Source organism: Trematomus bernacchii, unplaced genomic scaffold, assembly GCF_902827165.1.
Source record: "Trematomus bernacchii unplaced genomic scaffold, fTreBer1.1, whole genome shotgun sequence".
NCBI lineage: Eukaryota > Metazoa > Chordata > Actinopteri > Perciformes > Nototheniidae > Trematomus > Trematomus bernacchii.
This window is the reverse complement of record NW_022987313.1, coordinates 5,643,310-5,670,747: the sequence shown is the minus strand read 5'-3', so window position 1 is coordinate 5,670,747 and position 27,438 is coordinate 5,643,310. Positions and strand designations below refer to the sequence as shown.

Here is a 27,438-nt window from a genome sequence, read left to right as displayed (position 1 = left end):
TTATTGACTTCAAGCAGCAAACTGTGTTGACTAGTCATCATCATTGCTCTGGTGACTTAATCCACAGAGCTGTTTTTTCTGGCCGCTGGTAGTGAAGAGACACAAGAGACTGTGGTATTTCTGGAGTCTTGCATCAGAAGAAACACACAACTCATGGCTCTTAAGTAAAGCCTCTGCGGTAGATTATACCATGGGAAAGAAAAGTAAAGTCATGTTGCTAATCATCTCCAACCCTGCTCATGTTTGGTCCCTTTTGGCTTTTAGGCTGTTTGAGTCTTCACCGGACGCGATGCAATGTTTGGGGGCGGCGCGATTACATGTAAAGTCAATGCAGAGACGCGGACAGATGCGAATTCGCTCCGACGGCAAGCATGAAACGGTGGACGCGGCGCGAATCACACGATTGAACGGTGCCGCGTCAAACGCGAGAGTTCCATTTTTTCAACTCGAGCGTTAAATTCACGTGGCGCGTTCTTGCGGAAGCCAATCAGCGGTGAGGATCTCAGCCTGCCGGCACTGACGTTCAACCAGAAAACATCAGCCGTTAGCTGTTAGCAGTTAGCACACAGAGCTCACAGCTCCTCATATATGTTCAGAAACTGGACAAAAGTGAAACGAGTACAAACCACAGACTGTCTGTGTCATGGCGAATACAGTCGCTGGTTTATTTATGTTTGAAGGCCGTTGTTATGAGTGTGGAATGAGCATATACAACGTTAGCTTAGCCTGGTCGACCCGATCTTCATTCAGAAAACAAGCATTTTAAAAGGTTTTTCTCCTGCCGTCTGTCTGCAGACTTGTCAAAGCATTAATTCATGGTTTTTACTAACCAGTATCAGTATGTTGTTACTTCGGCATCATTTAGAAACGTGTATTACAATTTAATCACGGTAAAATATGTTCATTTTTTTGTAGTTGTAGCTCCCGAGCCAGCGCGTCTTGTTTGAATGATGCGAGTAAACACAGCTGGCAGCCGCGGTGAAACTCGAGCGTTTAGAGCGATGCGAATATTCACATCGCGTCCTGTGTGAACGCAGCATTATGCTGCGTTCACACAGGACGCGATGCAATGTTTGGGGGCTCCTATCGCATCGCTCTAAACGCTTGAGTTTCACCGCGGCTGCCAGCTGTGTTTACTCGCATCATTCAAACAAGACGCGCTGGCTCGGGAGCTACAACTACAAAAAAATGAACATATTTTACCGTGATTAAATTGTAATACACGTTTCTAAATGATGCCGAAGTAACAACATACTGATACCGGTTAGTAAAAACCATGAATTAATGCTTGACAAGTCTGCAGACAAGACGGCAGGAGAAAAACCTTTTAAAATGCTTGTTTTCTGAATGAAGATCGGGTCGACCAGGCTAAGCTAACGTTGTATATGCTCATTCCACACTCATAACAACGGCCTACAGACATAAATAAACCAGCGACTGTATTCGCCATGACACAGACAGTCTGTGGTTTGTACTTGTTTAACTTTTGTCCAGTTTCTGAACATATATGAGGAGCTGTGAGCTCTGTGTGCTAACTGCTAACAGCTAACGGCTGATGTTTTCTGGTTGAACGTCAGTGACGGCAGGCTGAGATCCTCACCGCTGATTGGCTTCAGCGAGAACGCGTCACGTGAATTTGACGCTCGAGTTGAAAAAATGGAACACTCGCGTTTGACGCGGCACCGTTCAATCGCCTCAATCGCGTGATTCGCGCCGCGTCCACCGCTTCATGCTCGCCGTCGGAGCGAATTCGCGTCTGTTCGTGTCTGTCCGTGAATTCGCGTCTGTCCGTGTCTCTGCACTTTACATGTAATCGCGCCGCCCCCAAACATCGCATCGCGTCCGGTGTGAACGCAGCATTTTGTCTCAGACCGTTAATAATAATAATACTTTTCTTTTTAATCTGGTTTATTACAACCCAGGTCTAAGTTTAGTTTTTTGGTCCATTATTCCTACTGCAATACTTGGATATTTGGATAATTGCTAAGGTCTGGGAAGGCACTGATACTGCAAAGATAGAGGCACTACATTCATAGTCAATATGGAAGCACTGACAACTACCTTTTTGTTGTGTGGATGACTTGTTGAAAGTGGTTTAGTGGTTGTTTACCATTAGCTCTTATCTTTTCTTGCCCCATCGGACTTCTCTGCTCCCACATCTCACTATAACGTTGGTTATTATCATTGGAGATAAGGCCACAACAACATAAATAACACCTACTGAGATATCCTCTAAACTGGAACAGGAAGGTTTACTGTTCAAAGTAGATATGGTGATTGTGTCTCTGTTAGCTCCTCACTTAATAGCAGACTTCAGGAGGGATGGCACAGCGGCCATTAAAGTTTAATCTCCTCATTTGGTCATTGTGAATATGTTATCTGGCAAGCAGTGACTACCTGCTCACCTCCTGTAGCGTAGCACCACTAAATCAACCTGCGGGCACCGTAAAGGCTCCCCATTGTAGATCCAAAATGGATGCTGTCTAGTATTGACCTTTAGAAGGTTTCACATTAAGGCTTTTTTTTCTAAATTAAATTGGAGTCACTTGCTGTAGGAGCCATGGAGGAGAAAACATATACAGGCAGTGTGGGAGGCGGAAACTGCCTAAAGTAGGTTATATTCTGAAGCAGTGGCAAAACTTTGTTGTACTCCCTGTAGTGTGCGTTGTCTGATCCTCTTGACAAGATGTAACACATGGGGACAGTTTTTAGGGAGACAGGGTTTACTCATGTTTGCATCCCCACTATAGCCTCCTCTTAACGCTTTGAGGGGACTCTGTAGAACAGAAAGTGTGCTTAATTTACATATCTTTTGTTTTTTAGAGTTTTTCTGGCAGTGTTGGAACAGCAGTGGGCCTATCATGAGGCTCTCTGAGGACTCAGAAATGTTCCTTCATGTGGAAAGTGGGTTTACTTTGCCAAACAACACCTGAGGCACCGAGATCTCATGTGTATCTCTCTGTGGGAGGTGTTAGGATACAGTGAGGCTACAGTGCTTCCTGTGCACTGCAGGAAGGTGTGTGTTTATGTCTGAGCATGTGAGGGCGGACTCTATAGTAGCACACTTACTTACCAATTCAGCAGCTACTTCTGTCGTCTTTCGCTCTCTCCCCCTCTGTGACTTGCAGATAAGAAACTGCAACCATATTAACAATGTTTGCACAAACTGCCATTGTTTCCTGAGCCACTGTTGAAGAGAGATTACAAATAATAAGTGGTGGTGCCATTAAAAATGGCAGCGGGCGACAAAACATTCATTCCAGTTTGTCGTTGAACTGCTACCCTGACACTCTGCGGGAGGTGATAAAAGTTGTGCCGCTGGCCTGCATTTATTCATTTATGCTTACTTGGCTCTTCAGGACAAGACACCATGTTTAAAAGGCAAATATATTATATCTAAAATGTTTGCACCCCAGTTAGATTATGGTGGTAATTTGACCGTTTGACAAGCCCCACCACTCTTTAGTAACTGTTGCCATGCCTTTCAAGCTTTTCCTCTTCATTCAGCATATAATAACATTTACAGTCCTAATGGTGGCAGATTCAGCATTAAAAGTATTTTAATATTCAAAACTGGTTTTCAATTTTAAACGAAGTAGACAAAAGCAGGCTTCACAATTTCAGCCATTGACTTTAGATGACGGAAAAGAACACTCATGCTATAAGGTTTTATCAGGATCAGTTAGCTAACATCTAAACAAATGCTAACCCATCTCTTCTCCTTGGGAAAGATACAAATTCCCAAATTGCTCCTGAAGGTATAACCAAGATACTACCAAATGCTGGCTAGTTCAACATGTGCAGAAATCAATAGCCTAGCAGACCATGCTCAGGGGCAATTGTTTTGCTCTTAAAGTAATAGTATAAGTAATATAGTAATACTCACCCGTTCATTTTCTCTTAAAACCTTCTACTGCAAACACTAGCGTGGCTGAGTTTATGCGGCTGTTTCATGCTTGCTAATGACAGGTTATTAGGCTCTAACCGTGCAGTCGACCGGAGTTCAAGCCCTAGCACCGCAGAGAGATGGTGAACGATGGAAATGGAAACATACACGCATTCATCACATCACTGATTGATTGAGGAATAACCTTTATGGTCAGCTGGTCAATACTTCTCTATTCCATAGGGTGTTGCAGTTTGTGGTGACAGCATTCAATTGCTCACAACAAGAGAGATATGTGAGATAAGTACACGATAAAAAAGAAGGCTAAAGCAATACAAAATATGAATCACTCGACATTCGATGTTGTAGATTGCTTTAACAGTGTTACTAAGGTTGGTTATATTGTAGAACTTACATGTAAAAGTTATATAGGAAAAATATCTGTGCATTAATCTTTGGTGTGATAATTCAAAAATATTGCACGCCAGGTTTTTTCACTGAATTTACCTCATTCATTATTACGTTTCATCATAACCAAATGTCTCGTTTTCTGAATGCACCCTAAATCTGTGTTTTTCTCTGGAGTCAACAGAACTAAATGTGCCTCTAAATCTTTGGGACTTCAAAGCTGTTTTTCTCTGCTCTCTTGCCAGGGTCATCACAGATAGCCAACTCCTATCTGCCTCCCCAGGCAAGACTTAGAGCTTTGACTGTTGGTTTGTGGTTAGAGTTCAAACTTGGCTTCAACATTCAGGCGACCAGCAGCAGCAGCCGTGGTAACAACTATACACACATGACAGCCGAGGCAGAGAGAAAAGTATGAAAAAGATATATATTGGCAAAACTGCCCTGAAAACACAGAGAAATGGTTGCAAACATCAGAAAAGAAGGTAAGATGAGTGAGTCTGGGGACTGTTTTAATCTCTAAACATCAGCCTCATATATGGGGATCCATTTCATTCATTGTGTCTAATGGAAATGGATTCTCATTGCGAGGTCATGACCATTAAAAAGCCATTAAAAAAAGAACGAGGCATCTAGTCATTCCCATCATTCATCTTCATTTCTCCTGTCATGTATCGGCTAACATCTACATCAAAACCGCTGTGCTGCAACAACAGTCTATACATCTGAAAAATAAAACAACATGTTATACCATAAAAAAGAAAAATCAATGGCTCTGTGCTCAGACCTAATTAAACTGGCATTACATAGTGATAAGAGCTCCGGGGCAATTTTCACATACTGTAGCTCCCTGGCTCTTTGCCGTCTGATTTTACAACACCGCGAGCAGCTGTTAGGCAGCGGAGAGGTTGTAAAGATTTCATTCTCTTGTAGCATCAGGCAAGCACAGGAGCATGATTGATACATAAACTCTTCAATGACTCAACTATCTGTCTGTCTGTCAAATATTAACAGTTCAACATATACAGTATATACTCATAAGGTCTTGTAAATACTCTTACTTGCTTTGTATACAGGAGTGTGATTGATGACAATTGTCAAACTTTGCTATTTAAAAGATGATGGTAACAATTCAACATGTGCTGTTTTAACACCCACACGTTTATTTACTATATAACCTCAGGGTCCACGTTTATAGACATCTTTTTTCTTGTCTCCTTATTATCTGACTTACGGCTTGATGAAGGCTTAATTAGTGGAGATCTTCCCCCAAGTACACAGACATTAAAAGGTAGTCGATCCCTCGTGTTGACAGAAAACAGTCTATAAGTCTTTCTGTGGACACGACTTTCTCCTGCTTTGCTGCCAGCTTTCTAATTGAGGCTGTGGGTCGAGGTGGTCTTGGAGGCCCACTCTGCTGCTGGTTGGCAGCGCTGAGCCATTGAACTTCTCTGTGAGCCAACTACCCATCAGTCTGGCAAAATGCTAAATCCCCCAGAGCGCACACAGACCATGCTACCCATCTCCAGCCTTTCATTATCCGCATCCATTCCCTAAGTCCGTCCCAGTCGCTATGTTTCCCCACATTCAAACAATCTTCGAGTGTCTGAAATATTGCTCCCTGTCTGGTCTGTTGTTGTTGTTGATACAGTGCTGTTGTTGCGTCTCGCTGCTCTCTGATGCTCTTTGTGTCTCTTTCACCCTCTTTTAAAGCTCACTCACACACAAAGCTGCAGTCCATTCTATATGTTCTTCTATGAATCACCCATGCTCTGTGTCTGGGGGCGAGAAATCCTTTCCTATTCTTTCAGGGGCTGTGTAATGGGATTCACCATTACACCGATGGGAGCTCTTTTCCCAGCCTCGCTCCCTCTCTGTGAATGGGAAATGATTTGTATTCTTCCTCCATCCATCTGCTCCTCCCCATCTGCCTCACTGCTTTCCCCCTGCCTGGGACCTCTCTCACACTCTGGCTACACTTCATCCTTTTCCCTCCTTCTTACTCTCACACACTTTACTTTTTAGACCATTGCCTTTCTCTCTGTCTGTTTTCTTCCCCTCTCTCTGTCAGACTCAATGAATCTGACACACTTTGACAGCAATGAAAGTACATCAGTGTTGTGACCGTGTCTCTGAACTCTCCCTGCTGCATGTTCAGCTCTTTACACGACCACAAGGACGACCTCCGTAAGCGCCTGTCGTACACCACCCACAAACTAGAGATGGTGGAGACGGAGTTCGACTCCACTCGGCAGTACCTGGAGACAGAGCTGCGCCGGGCCCAGGAGGAACTAGAGAAATTTACAGAGAAACTACGCAGGTTTGTGTGCATGACCTTGTAGATTGCCTTCTTGTGTATGCATGGGTTGTAATTTTCCCTCCAGGAAGAAACTGGTGATGAATTTATTATGTTGTAAAAGGCTGTAACATGTCATTAAAAGCCATGACAGTGGTACTCGCCTCATTTTCAGCCCAGTATCCCAAGTGATCAAGTTCATATTGGATGACTTCACACCTCCAACTAATGTCGACATAGGAAGTAGTGGGCACCCTTCAGTGCATCTCACCAAAGGTCAGCAGACCACAATGTATGCCTTGTTGCACTCCTAAAATAAACATATTTATTCAAACGTATTTAATGTGACCCTAATCTCTCCCTAACCTTAACTGTAACTTTGTACTTTGCCTGAATTACCCTCGTTAACATGTGCTGATATTGTAAATATCGATGATTAGTTTTTTGGCAATTTTGTTGGAAGCCCCAAATCCCCTTTTTTCTCTGGTCCTCTGATTTAATACCAAATGTACAACTATGGGCATGGGTAATTTGCTTTAAAAACATAATTTAAACTCTTTGTGGAATTTTGGAAATCAGACAGATTTCGTCTGACCGATGGGGCATTTGGGATTTTCTTGCAATGATACTGATCTTTATAGGCTATTCACAGATTCCATATTTGTTTGTTATGATTGGCACAACCCAAACTCGACACCCTACGTCATAATTCCAACCCTTCTCACTGATTGGTGGAGCTTAGTGAAGACGGAGAGTGCTGCCTTTCAGACTCATCTCAAAGCTTATCTGAAATGAGTAATCGGGCTCGATGTTGTTGCTAATGTGCCGGTTTTGTTTGCTCTAAATCAATCAGGGAACCACTCTCTTTCAGTGCCACTCCTTCATGTTCATGTACGCTTTGTCAGAGTCTTCTCACATCTCTTTCAGGTCTTCATTTAATGATTTATTTGTGCTCTTTGTCTCCACTGCTCACACTCTCCATATCTGTCTGGTTAATAGAGCCATAAATGCTGGTTTATCAACACTCTCTAAGGCCCCAGAGCTAATGTGAAAATGTGATACTGAACCGAGAGGTGACATGATAAAAACACCAGGAACAAGTTAACAAATGGAGTGTCGAGGACCTGTTTCATTAAGATCACTTATGTGCTGGAAGTCTCCCAAAGAGCAACAGTGATGAACGAATTCAAAGGAGAAATACAAGAGAGAAATAAACATGTTTGTCTTCAGCCTTAGAGCTAAGCGTTTGATTATGTATGTTTACTAATTTCCTACCTTAAAATATTTATATATGAACATATTTTTCTTAATATCTCCTGATGTGGCGCTTAAATATATCATCAAACCTTTTTACTTTGTTTTGGCTTGGCAGATTTTATCTTGAGTGATCTCCAAATCTGAGTCAGTACTTCAAATATCCTTTAAATCCCATCTGAGGTGTTTTGTCAGTGCCCTGATGTGGTTATTTATGTATTTCTCTGTCTAAAGTGGAGATTATTGAGCTGTGTGAACAGTACAATACTCTTCAGTCATCATGTGTTGTGGATTGTATTTAAAACAGACGTTGTTATTGTTCTCTATTCTTTCAGGATCCAGAGCAGCTATGCAGCTCTTCAGAGGATCAACCAGGATTTGGAGGACAAGATGCACAGGACGGTAAGAGACTGCTGCCGGGTATTTTTAAATCTGCAACGCTATAATCGTCATATCGGTCACAAAATGAACCAAAATCACATCTTTGTTTGTAAAAAGCAGTTGCAAAAAAACATTTAAAGGTCCCATGTCATGCTTTTCTGGTTATTACCCGTCCCCTTGTGTGTTATGTAGCTTTTTATGCATGTAAACGGTCTGCAGAGTCACAAACCCTCAAAGTACACCCTGTAGCGAGTAAAACTCTAACACAGAGAAGACGTGTCTATGCTGCCCCAGAACGCCTCGTTGGGGATTTCTCTTTTTCCATTGTTTACTTCTTGGGTATAGTGACGTATTTCGGGTATAGTGACGTGCCGCTACGTTACGTCCGCGGAGCCGTTACGTTTGGAACAATCCGCGGACTTCCTCTCACACACACACTCGGCGGGACGTTGCGAGGCTCGCTGCTGCGAGGAGCGGGACACTGTGAGCTGGCTCACTGGTGTGGGGTCGGCGAGACAGCGAGACACAGCTGAACTCAGCCTGGGCACACACACAAACTCCCAGCCAGGCTGCGGGTGTGTGTGTGTGTTTCGGGCTGGGTTTCGCTGTGTCTCGCTGTCCCGCAGACGGCCACTGGGCTCACAGGGAGGGGGAGGGCAGGAGCTCCAACAAGCCGTTTAGGACAGAGAGTGAATACACATACAGAGATGCTGTATGAGAAACCAATGTGAGTTTGGAAAATTGCACAATATGAATGTATTTTAGTATACCTCAACAATGGAATTATGATCAGTAGAAATGGCCATGACATGGGACCTTTAATTAAGGTTCATCAAATATCAAAAAATTCCGTTCCAGCCACAGTCTTCTTCTTTTGCCGCCTTTCTGTCCTGTACTATTTGTAAATGTAGCCTACCTTTATCAAAGTGTCATTCATTTGATGTCATTAAAATATATTAGTAAAACAATGCTGCATTGATTCATTGGGTCACATGACATGAAAACGATTGACAAAATTTAAAAAAGCACCATATTTATAAAAGATATGAATAACATAAAATACACTAAAATCAAGTAAAAAGAGGTGAGTGTTCTATTTGTCCTGTGTTGCAAATATATATTGTGTTAATTTGGAGTCACTGGGTCACATGACATTGGTTTTGTGTTTCAAACGGTAATGTATTGACGGTCCCTAAGTGAAATCCTGTGGTATAGAGCGAGCGCTCGGATGTGAGCTAACCGTCCTCTGACTGCTGACATTTAGTAAGAAGATCAGAGTGAATGTATGTCCAATATACATGTACTACCTAAAACTAATTTCAACACTTTATTTTTTTAAATAATAAAGCACGACTTTTATGACACCATTTTTTATGGTTTATTTTTTATGGCATAGCATTTATTTTTTAAACGTGTCTAGAATGACATGTTTAATGGCACACTTCACAATACGTTTTTTTGAGTTTTTGATAGCATACTATATACTATGATTCTGTTATACTATGTGATACTTTGTTTATATAAATTACTTGTGTTTTTCATGACTTTTTTGATGGCATTGTAGTTCAGATTCTTGTTATGGCCTATGTCTTTAGCTGACAGCACTTGCATTGATGAATATCCTCAGGCACTTGCGAGGTACCACTAGTTAACCAGTAGATTTCTACAAGTTATTCTAGTATTCCTAACCTGACAGACGTTTGTTGGGGCGGGGGGTGATGCTGTTGCTGAGAAGTATATTGGATGTTAACAGTTGAAATGTACTGCAAATGATTGTAATTGAATGAATGCATTCAGTGGTTAAACTAAATATATTTTGAGGGGGCTCATCTGGTCGCACATCTGGTCAAGTCGGCGACCATGGGCTGCTGTTGCTGTTAAAATATGCATACATTATTCTCTGGTCTGCCACACACTCAAACATAATTGTATAAACGAGTGTTTGCTGAGAAGCCTTAGGCTCTTTTAAAAGGGAAAGTCCCTGGAAAAGGGCCAAACCGAAGTTTAATGTCAAGGAAGACAAATTGACGATAAACACACAAGCTTCACATCCTGAAATACAGTGATCATAATAAATGACATAATGATAAACTATAGTCTAACACAAACCGTTAATGTGAGAGTGATGGCGACCTTTATTCTCTCAGCTCTCCCTCTCTGAACTGAGAAATGAGAAATCCACAATAATCGACCTGAACACCTGTTTAGCTGCAGAACCCCTCTCATCTCTCTCAAAGCAATTACATGATCAAAGACAGGGAGCGCAATCAATGTCCAAAGTAATTGGTCTTACCTGACATGCAACCTCTATTAAAACTATTACAGCTAACTGCGATCTGGTCAGCAGTAGCTGTCCAATCACATCAGGTTGAGAGGACCCCTTATTGCCCCCCCCCCCCACCAACACACAGCCTCTGTTTTAGTATTTACCAGCCAGAATCAGAGCAGGAGATGAGGCGGCTCTACACCAAAATCCTTTCTGATGAAATACAGTATCTTTATTCAAGAGGATTTTAATCTCATCAGAAGTTTGATCCGTAGGGTTCGTCTGTCCGGCACACACACTAATGGAAGAGGACCGAGTGAAGGTATTGAACCAGCAGCAAGTGGCTAGAATATTTATAGCAAGCTTCAGCGAATTGTTGTATAGAAAGGCTTCAGATGACTTTTACTGTACCCTCCTGTTCATTTCTATAACAAAAACGGCAAATGAGGAATATTTTTCCATTTCAGTATATTTTCTTATTCACCTTGATGTTAATAGATGGATGAGAAGATTATTGCCACTCATATTTGTCAAAACGTATTTGCATTTGCAAGGAGATAGTTTGTTTAGCTCAGCAAAGTCCATATACAGTATAATATGAGCCTTGCCTTTTGAATCTAATCACCAGTAAAACTATTAATTTATATTCAGACCAATATGTTATTTTCAGAATGCTGTCTGAATATGTATAAAATGCACATACCAAACAATGTACAGTAGCCTACGTTTAATAAGCACGTTTTTAGGAATAGGCAAAACGTTAGGGGGTAAAAAGGTAGATCAGGTACAGTACGTGTCCTATTGTCAATTTATTATTGCATAAAGATACCAAAATTCATTTGTAATGTATGGTGACAACATTCGGAACGGCTACATTTGGACTTGCCGTCGAGATTTGTTGGATGAATTTCTCTGCATAGTACAAACCAGTGAGGCGTGATCATTTTCATAAATCTACTCAGACATGAAACACAGTACTGTATGTACAGAATACAGACAATCACAATGCTTTTTATATCGTATACACAATGATAGCCTAAAATGCCTAACCATCATGGATCATTTCTCTTATACAGAACACACACACACACACACACACACACACACACACACACACACACACACACACACACACACACACACACACACACACACGCACACACACATCATTGTATTCAAGTCATGTGAAAATTATTCACAGAGTCTCACAGAGAGCAAATCGGTCTTCATGGCAGAAGACAGTATATGAATCGTTTTTTTGAGGCAGGCTCATTGGGATTGCCACTTATTTTGATGTCATGTCATGCGATGGCATTTCAAGGGGAACATATGTTCCTTTGTAGAAGAAAGGCAGGCAGACAGTGACGAGGGGAGCTCAAATGAAATCAGACATGTAATTAAATAATTTCTGAAAGCCCTGAACTGACAAGGTCACTGGAAAACAGCGAATAATGAAACTATTTCCTAGAAAGCAGAGCATGAGATTAACACCTGGAAGAAGTGACGGACGCACGTCGAGATGACATTGTAGTAACTTTCCGCTTTTTGATCAGTAGAAAAACGGAGCTGCAGATGAAGCTGTTTGTGTAGACGGAATATTAGGACTACAAGAAAACGTATTGCAATGTCAGTGACAGACTAGCTACAGCTTGGTGCCTGTGAGACGGTTTTAAAAAGAATTTCAATTAAACTTTGTGCCACTTCTCAGACAGTGCCGCTGAAGTTGAAAGGACATATTTACATACAATTGTTAGTCAGGTACTGTAGCCTTTTTGTCTCTGTTGGCCAAAGTATACACACTGCATTTAAATAGATGACATTTTGAAGACCAGACGGTAATAAAGTACAAGTAATAAAACTCCTACTTATACTTGAAGTTGTATAATAGGCTTTTTTATGTGATATGGGATGCGATTCTGCCACTAGATTGTGGGACTGTAGTGCTGGAGGAGCTGTCCGAGGTGCTGGAAGTCATTGTTTCTCCGGTGAGTCTTTGGCAGGGTCAGCTGACTAACAGCCGCCCTGAATCTGGCAGGAACCCAAGGTCCCACTCAACGACTGCCCTGCTAATAAGGCTAATAGGCACTTCATCAGGAAGTGGCACCGCTTAACACTGTGGCGCTGTGTACTTATAAACATTCATGAAATCCTGTCCCCGTTATAATATAATAACAAATCTGAAGAAGCAGCACATTAGCAATTATTGATCATATTAGAGATCCTCTGGTCTCGAGCAGAAACAGATGCAACAATAATCATTCGAAAAAATAATTAAGACTTGTAACCATTTAGTTATGTACTTTACTTTACTTAAATTATACATTGAATTACTTTGCCGATATGGATTAATTTCCTTAAGATGGGCCAAATAGCAAATAATGTCTTGTTTTATGTTTACCTGTGTGAAAGGTGTTGGAGGGATCATATCCTTGTTGCTGAGTGAGGAACATGTGTGTGAAGCCTCTCTTTTAGTATGAATGTGTTTTATTTCTCTCTGTTCTACACTGAGGCCACCGCTGCAACAATTACACTACACTCTTAAATGAAAAGACCAAAATACACAAAGGAGAGTATCACCATAGTGACGGAAGCAGATGTGATGCACATACAAGAAATAGTTTCTCTCTGCAGCAGAAAAGCAGGGAATAATTAGCAGATGTGAACATTCATTATAGTGCAAAACCATTGGGACTAATTAAATGACTTGTTACCATGCATGTGACATATACTGTATTTTTTCATTACATAACAGTGTTTCTGCACACTTTATAAACATGCAGGGACATGGCATTTCTAGGAGTCGACTTTAAATTCATCCCTAGCCAGTTACGTTTACTTTTTTATAACATACTGTAGTTGCAAGCAGGACATATTTGGACATGAGAAAGGTTTATTGATTTGTTAAAGTTAACTATTTTCAGGGTCCATCTCTTTTGCCTCTATGGTGTCAACTGAGTGTGTTTCCCTGGTTTCTGATTTTTTTTTTTTACCCACAATATTTATATCCTGCTTTGTTCAGGAATGTATCTGATCTTTGGTATCTCCATTTGAAGATCCTCTCTAATGAGGTTAGAAAATATCATTTGTTTCTTTGCTTTCCCCCCCCCCACAAAATAGGATTGCGTTTAACTGAAGTGGAGTTTTCTGCTCGCCTGCATGAGCCGCAGTCTTCAGTAATTGTATCTCAAGGGATTTAGGCTTCATTTGTTGTCCAGTGAAGAGAGAGAATCTCCAGCAGAATATGTAAAACTAATTGGGGGAAGGTGGGGTTTTTATATAATGTGCACTCAATTCAAGAAATCTTCCTGATCAATAATTGAAAAACGCTCTATAAGTTTTGTTTTCTTGTCTGCAATATAGAGGAGAGAACTGTCTCATTGGTTAGCTGAGTCAGTATATTTGTCTTCAATATCATGTAATTGCTGAGGAATGAGAAGAAACTTGCTTTCATTGATCGAAAGACAAAGAGGAGGCGAAGTGAGCCCCAAACTGTCTTGTGTTTGGATATAATACCCCTCTCCTCCACTGGGTCAATCTCCTTAAGATATGATCCAAATTTGCATATTAATTTATCGTGTTGCTGTTCTCCTATATGTGTGGCACCAACTGATAACACAGTCTTTGGGTACAGCCTATGTATCTAACTCGGTGTGACTGGAGGAGATAACAAAATTCAGCGTGCAGCACAGCTGTGATTCTTCCGCTGGCCATAACGCTGTAATTAAAATAACTCTTCCTCCCACTCTCCAAAGTACAGTACAAGATCATGTTCATCAAATTAAGCCAATCAAGATTGCCCTCTGTGTCATTTTTTAATCTATAGGTAGACTCTGTTTTAAAGACTGCCTGTAATCACGGCAAGTGGAGCATCAGCATGTTGGAAGATCTAAGAGATTACCGGAAAGTTTTCAAAGTCTATTGAAAAATGATGTCTGGCTTCAAAGTAGCAGACTATTTTACTTCAAATGTGCACCACAGTTTTGCCTTAATACTGTGATATAAGATTTTTTTTCTTATATTTCACTCTTGTATTATCCTTTGCATAAGACCAAAGTATTACAGTACAAGCATATGAGTGAGAAATCATCCAATAAAACATATTGTAACAAAGACGGAGGCTGTGGATAGTGTGCTGGACTTCAAATCAGGGGATAGCAAGTCGAGTCCCACTGCAGTCAGCATGTCGTTGTGTCATGGATAAAAGCGCCTAACAAATGACATGTAATGTAAAAGACCGAACATGGAGCAATTACATATCTGAGCCTTAAAGTGCCCTAATGTGGTCGTACGCACGGTCAGCGCCAGAAAACACGGATAGCAATCCAGAGTAATGAGCTGGAGAGAGAGTCCCAGGAAGCTGCGTGTCTCATCAGCTGATTAATGAGATCCTTGCAGAATTGGATTTGAATATCAATCCTGGCCTTTCGCTTAAATTGACATTAATTGCCACCTATTAGATTGGCTCTGCACCTCGCTATTTCCAAACAATCACCGCCATCGAGAGATTAGAGGAGAGAACGATGGAAGGCCAGGCGAGTGCTCAGAGCTGTGTGTGTGTGTGTGTGTGTGTGTGTGTGTGTGTGTGTGTGTGTGTGTGTGTGTGTGTGTGTGTGTGTGTGTGTGTGTGTGTGTGTGTGTGTGTGTGTGTGTGTGTGTGTGTGTGTGTGTGTGTGTGTGTGTGTGTGTGTGTGTGTGTGTGTGTGTGTGTGTGTGTGTGTGTGTGTGTGTGTGTGTGTGTGTGTGTGTGTGTGTGTGTGTGTGTGTGTGTGTGTGTGTGTGTGTGTGTGTGTGTGTGTGTTGTAGTGCAGAGATATCAGAATCAGAAAACCTTGGTTTACAAAAACAAAATGTGTTTGGAGTATGTGTGTACGTGTGTGTGTCAGCCTGTCCTCCTCCAAAAAACGACCAAATAGGTTGATTGTTCAGCAGCTTATTACGACCTATAGTCACGTTTTAAAGTTTAGCACCTCTAGTGGTCGTGTAAGAAACTGCCCCCCACCCTTCTTTCACATAATGGTATGATCCTAGTGTGTCCTCGCATATGATTGGCCGCATGGTGGCTCAGCAAAATAAAGTCCCGCCCCTGCCTGCATGGATTCACAGCAAGAGTTGGAGCGGCTGAAGGTTCTGCTCTCCCCGACTGGAGTCTGCTCTTCTTGCAGCATCTCGCGATCGGCGTGTTGGAGACCCCCGAAATAAATTATCAAGTCACCTCAAGTCAGAAGGTTCAAGTCCAAGTCAAGTCCCGAGTCATTGGTGTTCAAGTCCAAGTCAAGTCCCGAGTCATTGGTGTTCAAGTCCAAGTCGAGTCGCAAGTGTTTTGTGATTTTGTCAAGTCGAGTCCAAAGTCATCAAATTGGTGACTCGAGTCCAAGTCATGTGACTCGAGTCCAAGTCATGTGACTCGAGTCCACACCTCTGCTATTGACTGCAAGGAGACGTATTGTGTGAAGAGAAATTGAAGATGTTGTTTAATTGCTGATATATTTATGATCCACGTCACATATTCAGTTTCGGCGGCATTTCTTCCAGTTTGTCCAAAGGTCTTCTAATCAGGGCTCTATAAATAGAGAACTACGGCAGATGTGTAATATTTAATGCAGCCGAACCGTGTATTACAATGCCGTTATGTGATGACTTCCAAAGAGAAAAGCAAGAACACGCGGAATAAAGTATTATTTTCTTCTTTTTTTTTAAAAATGTTTTCGGATTTCACATCGCATAAACACCATATCCCAACCTGCATTGCGGCTAAAACATCCAATCACCGAGCTTCAACGATAGCTGAGGATTATGGGTAGTTCGATGTTTTAGCCTATCAAAACCTCTGATAAAAGAAATGTGTTTCTCAGAATCAAAAGGGAAAAACACAAAAGTAGTGTACACAATTTAAACCAATCAATGTTGTGTAATTAACAAGGATAAACTGATGTGTTTTAGTGGATGAGTACGGCAGATATCACTGTGAAATCATTTGACAGTGAGGGGAATACGGTTTTATTATGAAAACTTCGAGACCGAAAATACTGTTTTCACCCCGTGAGGGTTGACGCTAACTTTACATGAATTAATAGGGGGAAAGACGTAGTATATACACGTTCTCCTGGCGAGACCTCAAATAATCTTCGTAATATCTATCAAACTATAGATCCTACACATCCACTGGACCTGGATTCTAAAAGTACAATATACACTTCTCGCTAGAAATATAATCAAAAAGCTTTTTAATGGCCAAACTATCGTACAATTTAGGATTTTTCAGAGAGGTTATTTTTTAATATAAGACCCACCGTAGCGTTTGCAGTCAACGGGAGCACTAGAGGTCGAAAACTTTAAAACGTGATTATAGGTCGTAATAAGCGCTTGAACAATTTACCTATTTGGTCGTATGAGTTGGAGGACTTGTTGAAATAAAAATAGTTTATCTCCTAGAGAACATGCATCTCAGCTGAGGCCCTGACAGTGTGTTCATTATGGATTAAAGAGGCCCTATTATGCTTTTTGGGGTTTTCCCTTTCGCTTGGTGTGTTTATAGGTTTTTGTGCAAGTAAATGGTCAGCAAAGGCTAAAATCACAAAGTTCACCCCAGGGGGAGTTTCTCTCTCATACGCTCCCTCCCTGCCTGAAACGCCTCAATCAGACTCCTTTGTTTACTTATGTAACATAGTGACATCACTATGTAACACGTGTATGTTATAGACCAATCACAAAATAGTTGGCCAGCTAACCAATCAGAGTAGACTGGGCTCTGGTTTCAGACAGAGGGTGAAAAGAGGTGGTATGAGAACAATAAATACCTTTTTAATATTGAAGTATTTAAACATGTCACTGTAAGGCACACAATAAATAATATGAACCTGAAATCACCATATATGTCCTCTTTATGATATCCTGCTTGCAATGCAAAGTTATAGCTTTTTAAACTGAGGATGATGCCAGAGGAAAGTTCATAGTGTTTTCAAATGGAAATTGATTATCCTCTGAGGAGCAAGAACATGTTTAATCAATCTGTTGAATTAGTTTCTTGTGTACAGTAGATCCTTTAGCCTGATGTGTCTTTTAGAGAGAGAAACAAGCAAAAAAGAGACATCAGACATTAAGAGAGACTATACTCTGTACAGCAGGGTTCTTTCTTTGATGCTATTGTTTGCCATAAAACATATTTGTGACTTGCACCAGGATCATTAGGAATAATCCCCAGGGCACCATGAATGTCCGGGCCAGATAACAAACAGTAGTGGAGATTAAAATGGGCCAACAGAAAGACAGACCAGAAGACCAGAAGACATCATCAACAGGCTACGCTGGCACTAGGGATGAGATGTCACTTCACCAGGGTCATTTGGAATATTTTCGACAGTAATCACTAAAAATCATGTGTCTTTCTTACTCTATCCTTTATTTGTTCTTCTCCTTTTTCTCTCCCCCTCTTGTTCTCTTCCTCCCAGAGTAATTGATATGATATGAGCACTGGCAAGTGTAATCTTCTTTTAATTAAGACCTGCTGCTGGCATCGGCTTCCGCCTGATAGTGACTCACGGCCCTCTTGCTCTCATTTCTCTTCCCCTCTTCCATCATCAATTTTTTTTCCCGATGCTCCTCCAACTTTGGCTCCCTCATCTTTCTCCCGCTATCTCAACACTCTATCTAAGCCCCTTCTTATCATCTTCTCGGTCTATTTCTAACATCCTTGTTTCTCCTCTTTTCCACCCTTTTTCTCTTACACTGCAGTCCCAGCACCATGAAGAGGAAAAGAGAGCCCTCAGCAGGGAAATCATCCTCCTCAACAACCACCTCATGGAGGCGAAGATCACCATCACTAAACTCAGAGAGGACAACGTGAGTACAGAGAGTTTCAGTACATCATGTTATATTGGCTCCTGCTGACACCTCTGTCAGCGTTGTGCCTGAACGCTCACTTGTACAAAACCTGAACCTTTTGTGTGCGACGTGACTTCAGTTGAGGACATGACCAAAATATATTTCACCTTCAAGCCCACAAATTCAGCAGCAGCCAGGGGCATTAAGGACCTTAAAGGGCGGTTGCTGTCCTTTGCCGGTCTTTAAAGCCTTTATAGCACTTCTTGAACTCGGAGAACTCTTCCAAAAGCTGTTTCTCCTGATGGAAACACTTTGGCAGCCTTCCCCACTAACCCACAATGTCTCTTATCCACTGTCTTTCTGCAACTTCCTGAGTATTTGTGCTTCAAGGAGCCACAGCAGGAATTAACTATAAGCTACTGGGTGTGTTATAGTGATTATACTGAAATCAATGGGCACCCTCGGGCTGCTGAGTTTGGAGCCGGTGCTGTGGATCTGAGCTCTGGGGCATCTGGCTATCTGGTACCTCATTTTCTTTGAAGTGATTTAAGTGCTATTTCTACTAGGGGCTCTAGGTCAGGTTAGATGTCTCACTATGGTATATGGCAGTTTTTAGAATTTCTGAGCTATATAGTCTTTTGACAATCCCCCCGCATTGGTCCAGATTGATTTGAGTCAAGGTTCATTCAGAATTTGTCGCATCAGAGACGGCAGCAGGGAAGGCATTTTCTCAAGAGAGCATGCTTTAAATTAACTGCGTATGACATGAAATAAAAATAAATCACATTTCTAATGTGACATGCCTGACATGATAAAAACAAATGCATCATGTTGAATAAAATATCTTCTGTGATAAACCATTCAATCTGCAATAGATTATTACTATGGATGGATTACTGAAGTGATCTTTCAGGTCCAAACCTGAGGGTCTAAAGGCCAGAGCCTTAGTTTTAGTCAATCAACAACTTAGAAAGGGTTGCAAAACAACCAAAAACAGACAAAAAAAACACTGCAAAACATAAAAGACAACATGAAAAGGCAAAATTGCATAAAAGACTCGCAAAACAATGCAAAATGCTTATTTCTGGCTATCAGTTTGCATGAATATGGTTTATAAAAAGCCACATTTGCATTACTTAAATAGTCATTTAAAATAAATGATACAGTATGTAAAGACCTAATCATCATAAGACCTCACATAATCAGCAGCAGAAACTCAACTCACGTTTCCTAAAACAACACTAACGTCTCAAAGGATTATTTTGCATCTCCACAGCAAATACTCCACACCAAACGTCCCCTGGTGCCAAAAGAAAAGCAGTCACTGTTAACTGGTATGGGAGTTGAAACTGTCAGAGAGGAGGCTCTGATGTCCGGGGAGGTATTGTCAGGGCCGGGGTGTGATGGAGGCACCGGGGAGCTACACTGCACCAAGAAGTGACCTTTAAAGGAGGAAGGATTTCAGAGAGGAGGGAGTAGAATAGAAAGAGAGCCAAACGGCTAACCACCCACACAGCATTCATTCAGAAAAACTGAAAACAATTCATCCTCGCTCTGATCTAACATTTAAGTAAATATCCAACAACCATCCATAATAGAGAGAAAATACAGAGAAGGAGATAAATAATGCTGCTCTATCTTCCTAGGCTGGAGCCTGCAGATAAGTGAATGCATAATAACATTAGACTGAATTGGGCAGATATATTACAAATGAAAAAGTTCAGTGGAGTTAATAAGATCCTGTAATCCCCTGATGTCAACCTAGTGAAATAATAAAGCCAAGGTGAAAAATACCAGCTCACTAATTAAGCTCCACCAGCTCTAATGGATGATTTTCTTCCTTTGATTTGACGGTTCACTAAATCAGTAAATTGGCTAATCCAGCGGGCTACATGTCCTATTTTTCAATGGAATACAGCCCATTATGTCTACTGCATATTATACGCTTTACTATATTGTGTCAGAATTAAAACCATACATGCCAGGGTTCTTGTTTGGTTTCCCCCTTACCCATTATTAATGTATAAATACCTCATTAATAGTAAATTGATACATTTATTTTTAGATCTGCTGTTGTAATTGTATCACGGTTCATTACCATAATGCTCCTGGCTGTAATCTCTTACACAATTCCCCCAAAAGCTTATTGAACCATCCGGCAACCATAATGATAAAGATTTTTAAAAGCATCATTTGGTGAATATATAATCTTTCTGCGTCTTCCAGGATCTGTACAGGAAGGACTGCAACCTGGCCGCCCAGCTGCTGCAGTGCTCCAAGTCTCACTACCGCTCTCACAAGATGTCTGAGGTGAGCGCCACTGCATCAAAGTGTACACTCAATCTGTGCTGCAATAAAAAGCGGAACTGTTTGGGAATTGAAATTCGTTTTTTTAACCATTTAGGCTTTCAGTGCCAAGATTTTACATTTGGTTGAGTAACATTTTAAATAATACTTATTTATTTGTGTCTTGGTCTATATTAAGCAGCTCAAACACTAAGGTCATATCATCTGTATTTATTATGGGAGTGCTGAGTCTTTAAATAACCTGGGGGGAGTTAAAACATTTTAATAAACATGTTGTCATGGAACTTTAAGGAATATAAGCATTAAGCCTCATATGAATTCAAGACAATCCGTTAATCTGTGGTAAATACAGATAAATAAAGGATTGCCTATAACCTGTAAATGGTTTGCCTGATTAAATTAGGACATATTTAATCAAAGAATAAATAAACAAACTGAGTAATTGGACGGACCTCCAGTACCCAGTTGATCAGATCACCACAGACACATTTTACACCCCCCAACATTTTAAAACTAATGTTGGAAAATAGGATTAACCAAAAATATATCTAAACCATTATCAACAACATGACACTCATTTTACCGAGGTATTTGGGAGGACTTTTGACTATTGCCACAGTGGCTATAGCTCTGAGCCTTGTGATAAAACGACATCATCCATCACTGAAATTATCCTGTACATATTAAGTGTATTATAATTTGTTCTTGATGCATTATTTCTGTAATGGAGAGAGTTGTCCCATGTTGTGCAGTCTCCCTAGAAGCCTTGGTGAGTGTTTTCACAGAGAGGATGAAGGCACAGTGCTCTTCTTCAGACAGCCTGATGGAGGTCTGCTGTCTGAAGAGCCATCTGTCTGCAGCCCGCTGTGCATAATGAATGAATGAAATAATAATAAAGTGATACTCTCCAACAGAGCTGATAAGAGATTGAAGCACAGCATACATATCAAACATTTTTAAATCATTATATATGCACCAGTTATCATTTATGAGGATATATACAGTATATGAAAGGGGATTCTACTTCATAAACCTGTAAAAAGATGGTTTCTGTTAAAGTGGACCTATCATGCTATATTTTAATAATATAGTGTAGGACCATACCTATATAAGGCATATTTATACTTTTTTTTTCAAAATACCAAACAGATCATGCATTTTAGCCATGCCTCATTTTGCTCAATTTGACAATGTCTGTGAGAACAGCACCATCTACTGGCCTGGCATAATGTACTACAGCGTCTCCAGCGCTTTCGAACGGCAATGGCCGTGGCTGTCTCCTTCTGATTGGTGGAGTTGGCCCAATAGCCGTAGCGCCACTGTCCTGACGTCAGGAAAGTGTTCAAATCTGGATCAGTTTTTATCAGATCCGTTGCAGCCCCTTTTTTAGAGATTTGGGTATGGAGGAAAATAGAGAGGGTTGTGTTTTCTGACACTTGGTGAGTTCCCTGGAACACCGGGGACACATATTCATGTATAAAAGACGTACAAAAGTGCATTTTGCATGATAGGTCCCCTTTAAATATACATAGTGGTGGACAAGAAGGCAAGATGGAGGTAAACGGTAGAGGAAGTCTATGTATCTATTGCAGAAAACGGGCACAGTGGTCACAAGCGACCAATATTGGCTAACAGTAAATGCTAATCACATTACAGACCCATTGGACCCATTGCCTACGTGTTATTTGTAAGCTTTCACTGCTAAGGAGAGGCTCTGATAAAGGGAGAGGTTGTGCTTGATTGCTTACAACTGACACTTCTCGTTTTAAAAAGACTGTTTTCTGGTATTATAAACTATCACTTCCACAAAATAATTTACCCCTGGAAATGTAGAATCTCGTCAAAATGTGAAGTGTTTTGAAGAAATAGCTTCCACAGAATGGCTGTAAACTGCTAGTGGCTAATAAGTTCATCTTTCCTCAGATAGCAGCTAACGCTGAGCTAGCTCACACTGTATATCATTTTGTGCTTCCCCCCACAGCCTCACCTATTTTCCATCTTTATTCCCTCTGGGAGAGGCAGTGGCTGCTAAAAATAGCTCGGACTTAAAAGATGCAGGTTATTTTATGCCGCGGCGAGCTTCTATTTCTTAACAAAGCCAAGTCAGTATTTTATCTTTTTTAATTTTTATTCCCAGCTGGAGACCCAGAGCACTGGTTTAATTTGAATCTAAGCTGGTCCCTGTGGAACTGATATGTGTTTGATGGTAGACAGAAGAAAGACAGAACGAGAGAGAGAGAGGGAATGAGGGCCTTTCAGTTGTGAAGGCAGTGAGCAAAAGGAGGAAGATGAAAGGATAACAAATGGGAGGAGAAAAGAGAAAACTCTGTGTGGAAGAAACAGTTCATAGTGACCCGGACCAGCTCTAATAGGCACAAAGAAACATGTCTGTAATTGACAAGAACAGTTTTCTACAACATGAGCCAATCAAACTGTGTGTGTGTGTGTGTGTGTGTGTGTGTGTGTGTGTGTGTGTGTGTGTGTGTGTGTGTGTGTGTGTGTGTGTGTGTGTGTGTGTGTGTGTGTGTGTGTGTGTGTGTGTGTGTGTGTGTGTGTGTGTGTGTGTGTGTGTGTGTGTGTGTGTGTGTGTGTGTGTGTGTGTGTGTGTGTGTGTGTGTGTGTGTGTGTGTGTGTGTGTGTGTGTGTGGTGTGTGTGTGTGTGTGTGTGTGTGTGTGTGTGTGTGTGTGTGTGTGTGTGTGTGTGTGTGTGTGTGTGTGTGTGTTGTGTGTGTGTGGTTGTGTGTGTGTTACAGCAAGAGCGGAGGAAAGAACTAGAAGGTTCAGATGGGAGAAAGGAGGAAAAATACATATTTGGAAAGATGAAAATATATATGTGTGTCCACAAAACATTTATTTTGTAGTTAATGTAAGAAAACAGAACAAAATTGATATAAGGATTGTGTAGGGAGAAAAGGGAAGCAACAGATAAATGCAGATTGTGATCGGAGGTTTTCTGACATTTTCATTATAGGGGCCAAGTTGCACAATTCCTTTGAGATAGACAAACTAATCAGGACTGTGTGAGCTTTGCGAGAATGAATTAGTTTCTACACCAGGACTATAGATTTAAATCACTGAGGAATAACTTTAGCCACACGTTCAGTGCACAGATAGCATTGAATATGTTTAATGAACAGATCTAGGTTGATTGTGTAAATAATTAAGAAAGTTGGGGATTGTTTTCTGAAATATTTTCTGGCTAAATCTCTTTTCTATTTGTTTTTCTTAGCTGCCAGTGGATCTGCAGGAACGCATCAGTTCCCACATGGAGAAACATAATCGAGGCAGTGGAGCAACCATTGCAATGTTCTCCTCCAATTACTCTGACGCCGTGCCCACATCTCTGATTGCCAAGGTCCTTGAAAAGCCTGAACCAGGCAGCAGTTGCCCGGTAACGCGCTCACCCAGCCCACAGCCACAAGATGGAGACTTTCTGACAGCAACAGGAAGCACTGACCACCTGAACCGCCGTATTTCCTATAAAACATCTGACCTGTACTGCAGCGATACGGCCCTCTACTGCCCTGAGCGATGGCAAAATGCCGAGCGCAGGCAGAGCGTCGACCTCCACGGCACCGCGCTGTTCCAGCTTCACGCCCAGAACTCCACGGACAGCAACCCGGATGAAGAGGCCTACCACTCTGGAAGTTTCTCCCACCGTGAGCCCCAATCCCCCTTCGACCAACAAGACGACTTCGGCACTGGCAGCCTCCCGGCCTCCAGCTCCTACTCCAGCTTCAGCCTCGCATCAGACGAGAAGGGAGGGGTTATTGGTGGTGGTGGGCGCAACACCAGCAGCACCTTGTCCTCCTCCCACCAGGGTCTCTATATGGACTGGCGAGATGGTGGCAGTGGGGATTATGAGCGCAAAAGCATGTCCTCTTACGATAAAGACAGCCTAAGCTTCCCCAAGTCCCTCAGCATCCAGCACATGGCGATCCCAAGGAGCCCGCAGAAGGGCACCTCACCGGGGTACAGCAGGACGGCGTCATGCATCAGTGAGCCGTACCACTCCAGCACCCCTCGCCTGGCCTCCTCTCACAGCATGGGGTCCACAACCGGACTGGGCCAGGCTCGTGGAGGAGCTCTGGACAACAGAGGGGACCTCCCGGTCCCAGAGGACGACCTGAGCAGCCGCTGGAGGCAGCTCAGCGTGGAGGACATCAACACGTTCTCCTCTTCCTACCGCAACGTCGCAGGGCGGGCCTCTCCCTTCAGTTCCTCCGAGCGCCACTTCGCCATGGGCCCCTCCAGTAAGGTCAAGGGGTCTCTCTACAGCAGCTTCCAGGAAGGAGACGACGTCTTCCACAACCGCGTGCTGGACCAGTGTTTCACTGTGGCCCCCCTTTCGCCCAGCCGCAGCCCAAAACCCATGGAGCATCATAAGCAGGAGAACACAATGCTGTACCGAGCCAAGGAGGACAGTCAAGACTCCGAGGGCAGCTTGTTCCTCTCAGGGAGCTCCAAGGAGAAGGAGAGCGGTGGGGGAGCAAAGGCGGCAAGCAGCGCCAACAGCACAGCAGAGTCCCTACACCAAAGCTCCCTGGAAGCCTCCAGTCTTCAGCACTACCCCTCCCCCCGGCCCAGTGTCCGGCCTCGCCCCAGCTCCAGCTCCGCCCTCAGCGTCGGCCCCGCACTCCCAAAGAAGACCTCTCCAAGATACCAAAAATTTGGCAGCACGGGACTGACGAGGAAGGACAGTTTGACCAAGGCCCAGCTGTACGGTACACTACTGAACTGAGGGGAGATTTTCCTTTTATGCATGATAATGATGATGATGATGATTCCTCACTTACTGTAGTGTATGTCTCACAAGTTCCCTGCAGCAAACACATGCTGGGTGTGATGGGGAATTAGGTTGTTGGTGTTTTATGTAACTCTTAGCCAAGGCACGTTTCATTCAGTCTGCAACACTTTTTCTATCGTATGTGATGATAGCGACCTGAAACCAGCTTTTTTCTGTTTCATGACAATACCGATAATTAAAGTGACTGGGGATTTCTGCAACACAGCCCAGGCAACAACAACGTACTGTGCGATTTGCTTTTACATTTTTTGGTGTTAAGAACTGTTAGTAAAACCAGCAAAAGACCATTAAATTCCTGCTCTAATATAGTACAGTATAGATAATGGACTAAAGCGTGTGCAATGGGGTGACTTAATTACACATGTTTTGAGAAGGAAGGTTATCCATTATGTATTGTGGACCCTGCTGACTTCAGGCTGTTAAAAAAAAACTTTTTCATTCTCTATTTCAAACAAAATGCATGCTGTATTATGCATATAAATAAGATAAGAAACACTAATTTCCAGCTTAATTGTTTCTCATGGGGACATTATCTGCAAACTCCACTTATTCAGTGGTAAGGAAGATGTATTACTATTTCTAAATTAGCTAAACAAGAGATATTAGAAAAACTAAACTAAAGTATTTTATGCAAAAGACATTTAATGTTAATAGCAAGACACTCAATTTAGATTGCAAGAGATTCTTGATGCAAAATGTGTCACTTCTTCATATGGAAACTTAGCATAGAAATAGTCCAAAAATAAATATTGTTTAAGGTACAAGTACAATTGTTTGCCAGGTGAACAACAAAATAAATGATAAAGCAGAACTGTGAGATTTTCAGCTTGATTTTTCAGATTTTTTTTATAAAGATTAGTAGTTACCCTCATACCAGGACACTTGTGAAATTGCCTTAATCCTGTTCAATGGACAGAACGGTTTCCTTTACAATAACTGTACATACTGTATTATCTGCTCTATTGTTAATGTACGTATACTCTACTGTTACAGCGTCTATTCTTCCTGTCATAACACACTTAAAGGTAGGGTAGGTAAGAATGGAGAAACCAGCTCGAGTGCGCTAGAATTTGAAAGTACACAACCGAAAAAAATCTGCCCCTTCCTTCAGACTTTCTTACAGAGCCCCTCCTCCAACACACACGAACGCGCACATGACCAATGAGGGCACGAGATAAGTTTGTGCACGAGATGGAAGGCTGACAGGCAGGTAGGCCATCCAGCTATCAGATAATTGGACTTGCTTTTTACAGCGCCACGGCTTCCACAGATGAAATATTTGTATATATTTATTGTCAAAGCATTTAATTTATTCATTGCTATCGGGATGTTAAGAGCATTCCATGGAATATTACCAAAAATGTTTCTGAAGTGAATTACCTACCCCACCTTTAAGTTTTCTTGGAAAAGGATTAAGTCCATTATTAGATTAAGGATAATTCTTCAGTGGAGATATTCATTGACATTTGTTTTTAGTCAAAGACAATTAAGCTTACTGTAAACCCTTTCGGAGAGTTGAGAACACGCAGCCAAATTTCGACCCCGGAAATTCTTAAAGGTTACCTATTATGCAAAATACCCTTTTATGTCTTTAATACATAAATATGTGTCCCCTCTGTGTTAAAAGATTTGGAAAGTTTCAGGAAAAGATATTCCCTCTCTCTTTTTGTCCTGATCCATCTATATAAAAACCTGTCTGAAAATGAGCCATTAGCCAATAACCAACCAAGGTAGCACCCCCCCACCTTATCACCTGAATCTCCTCCTAGAGCACCATTGTTTTTTGTTTTTTTTAACCAAACATCTCACAGAGGGGCGTGGCCAGCAGCAGCTCATTAGCATTTAAAGCTACAGATGCAGAATCAGCACTTTTCGAACGGGGCTGAACCAGAGGGGTTTACGGCATGCTACAATGGGTGATCTGTTGGGTATTTCGAGCCAAACACTTCAGATACATGTTTTGTATATCAGAGACTTATAATATATTGTTGAAAAAAAGTATAATAGGGGACCTT

At 41.7% G+C, this 27,438-nt stretch overlaps 1 protein-coding gene across 4 annotated transcripts in view; it reads left to right on the top strand.

Annotated features, from left to right (window-relative positions):
- The window catches only part of LOC117478294 (brain-enriched guanylate kinase-associated protein), a 112,210-nt gene extending 85,696 nt beyond the window's left edge, over nt 1-26,514 (top strand). For 3 of the 4 annotated variants that reach the window (XM_034125306.1, XM_034125313.1, XM_034125298.1), the window contains 5 exons: nt 6,450-6,611; nt 8,177-8,243; nt 18,220-18,327; nt 20,536-20,619; nt 23,846-26,514. In XM_034125306.1, the coding sequence (XP_033981197.1) occupies nt 6,450-6,611; nt 8,177-8,243; nt 18,220-18,327; nt 20,536-20,619; nt 23,846-25,357 (1,933 nt within the window). In that variant the 3' untranslated portion in view covers nt 25,358-26,514. Of the gene's footprint in view, nt 1-4,539; nt 4,777-6,449; nt 6,612-8,176; nt 8,244-18,219; nt 18,328-20,535; nt 20,620-23,845 lie in introns of all 4 variants that reach the window. The other variant, XM_034125290.1, reaches the window with a different exon arrangement.
- Nucleotides 26,515-27,438: the final 924 nt, after the last annotated feature.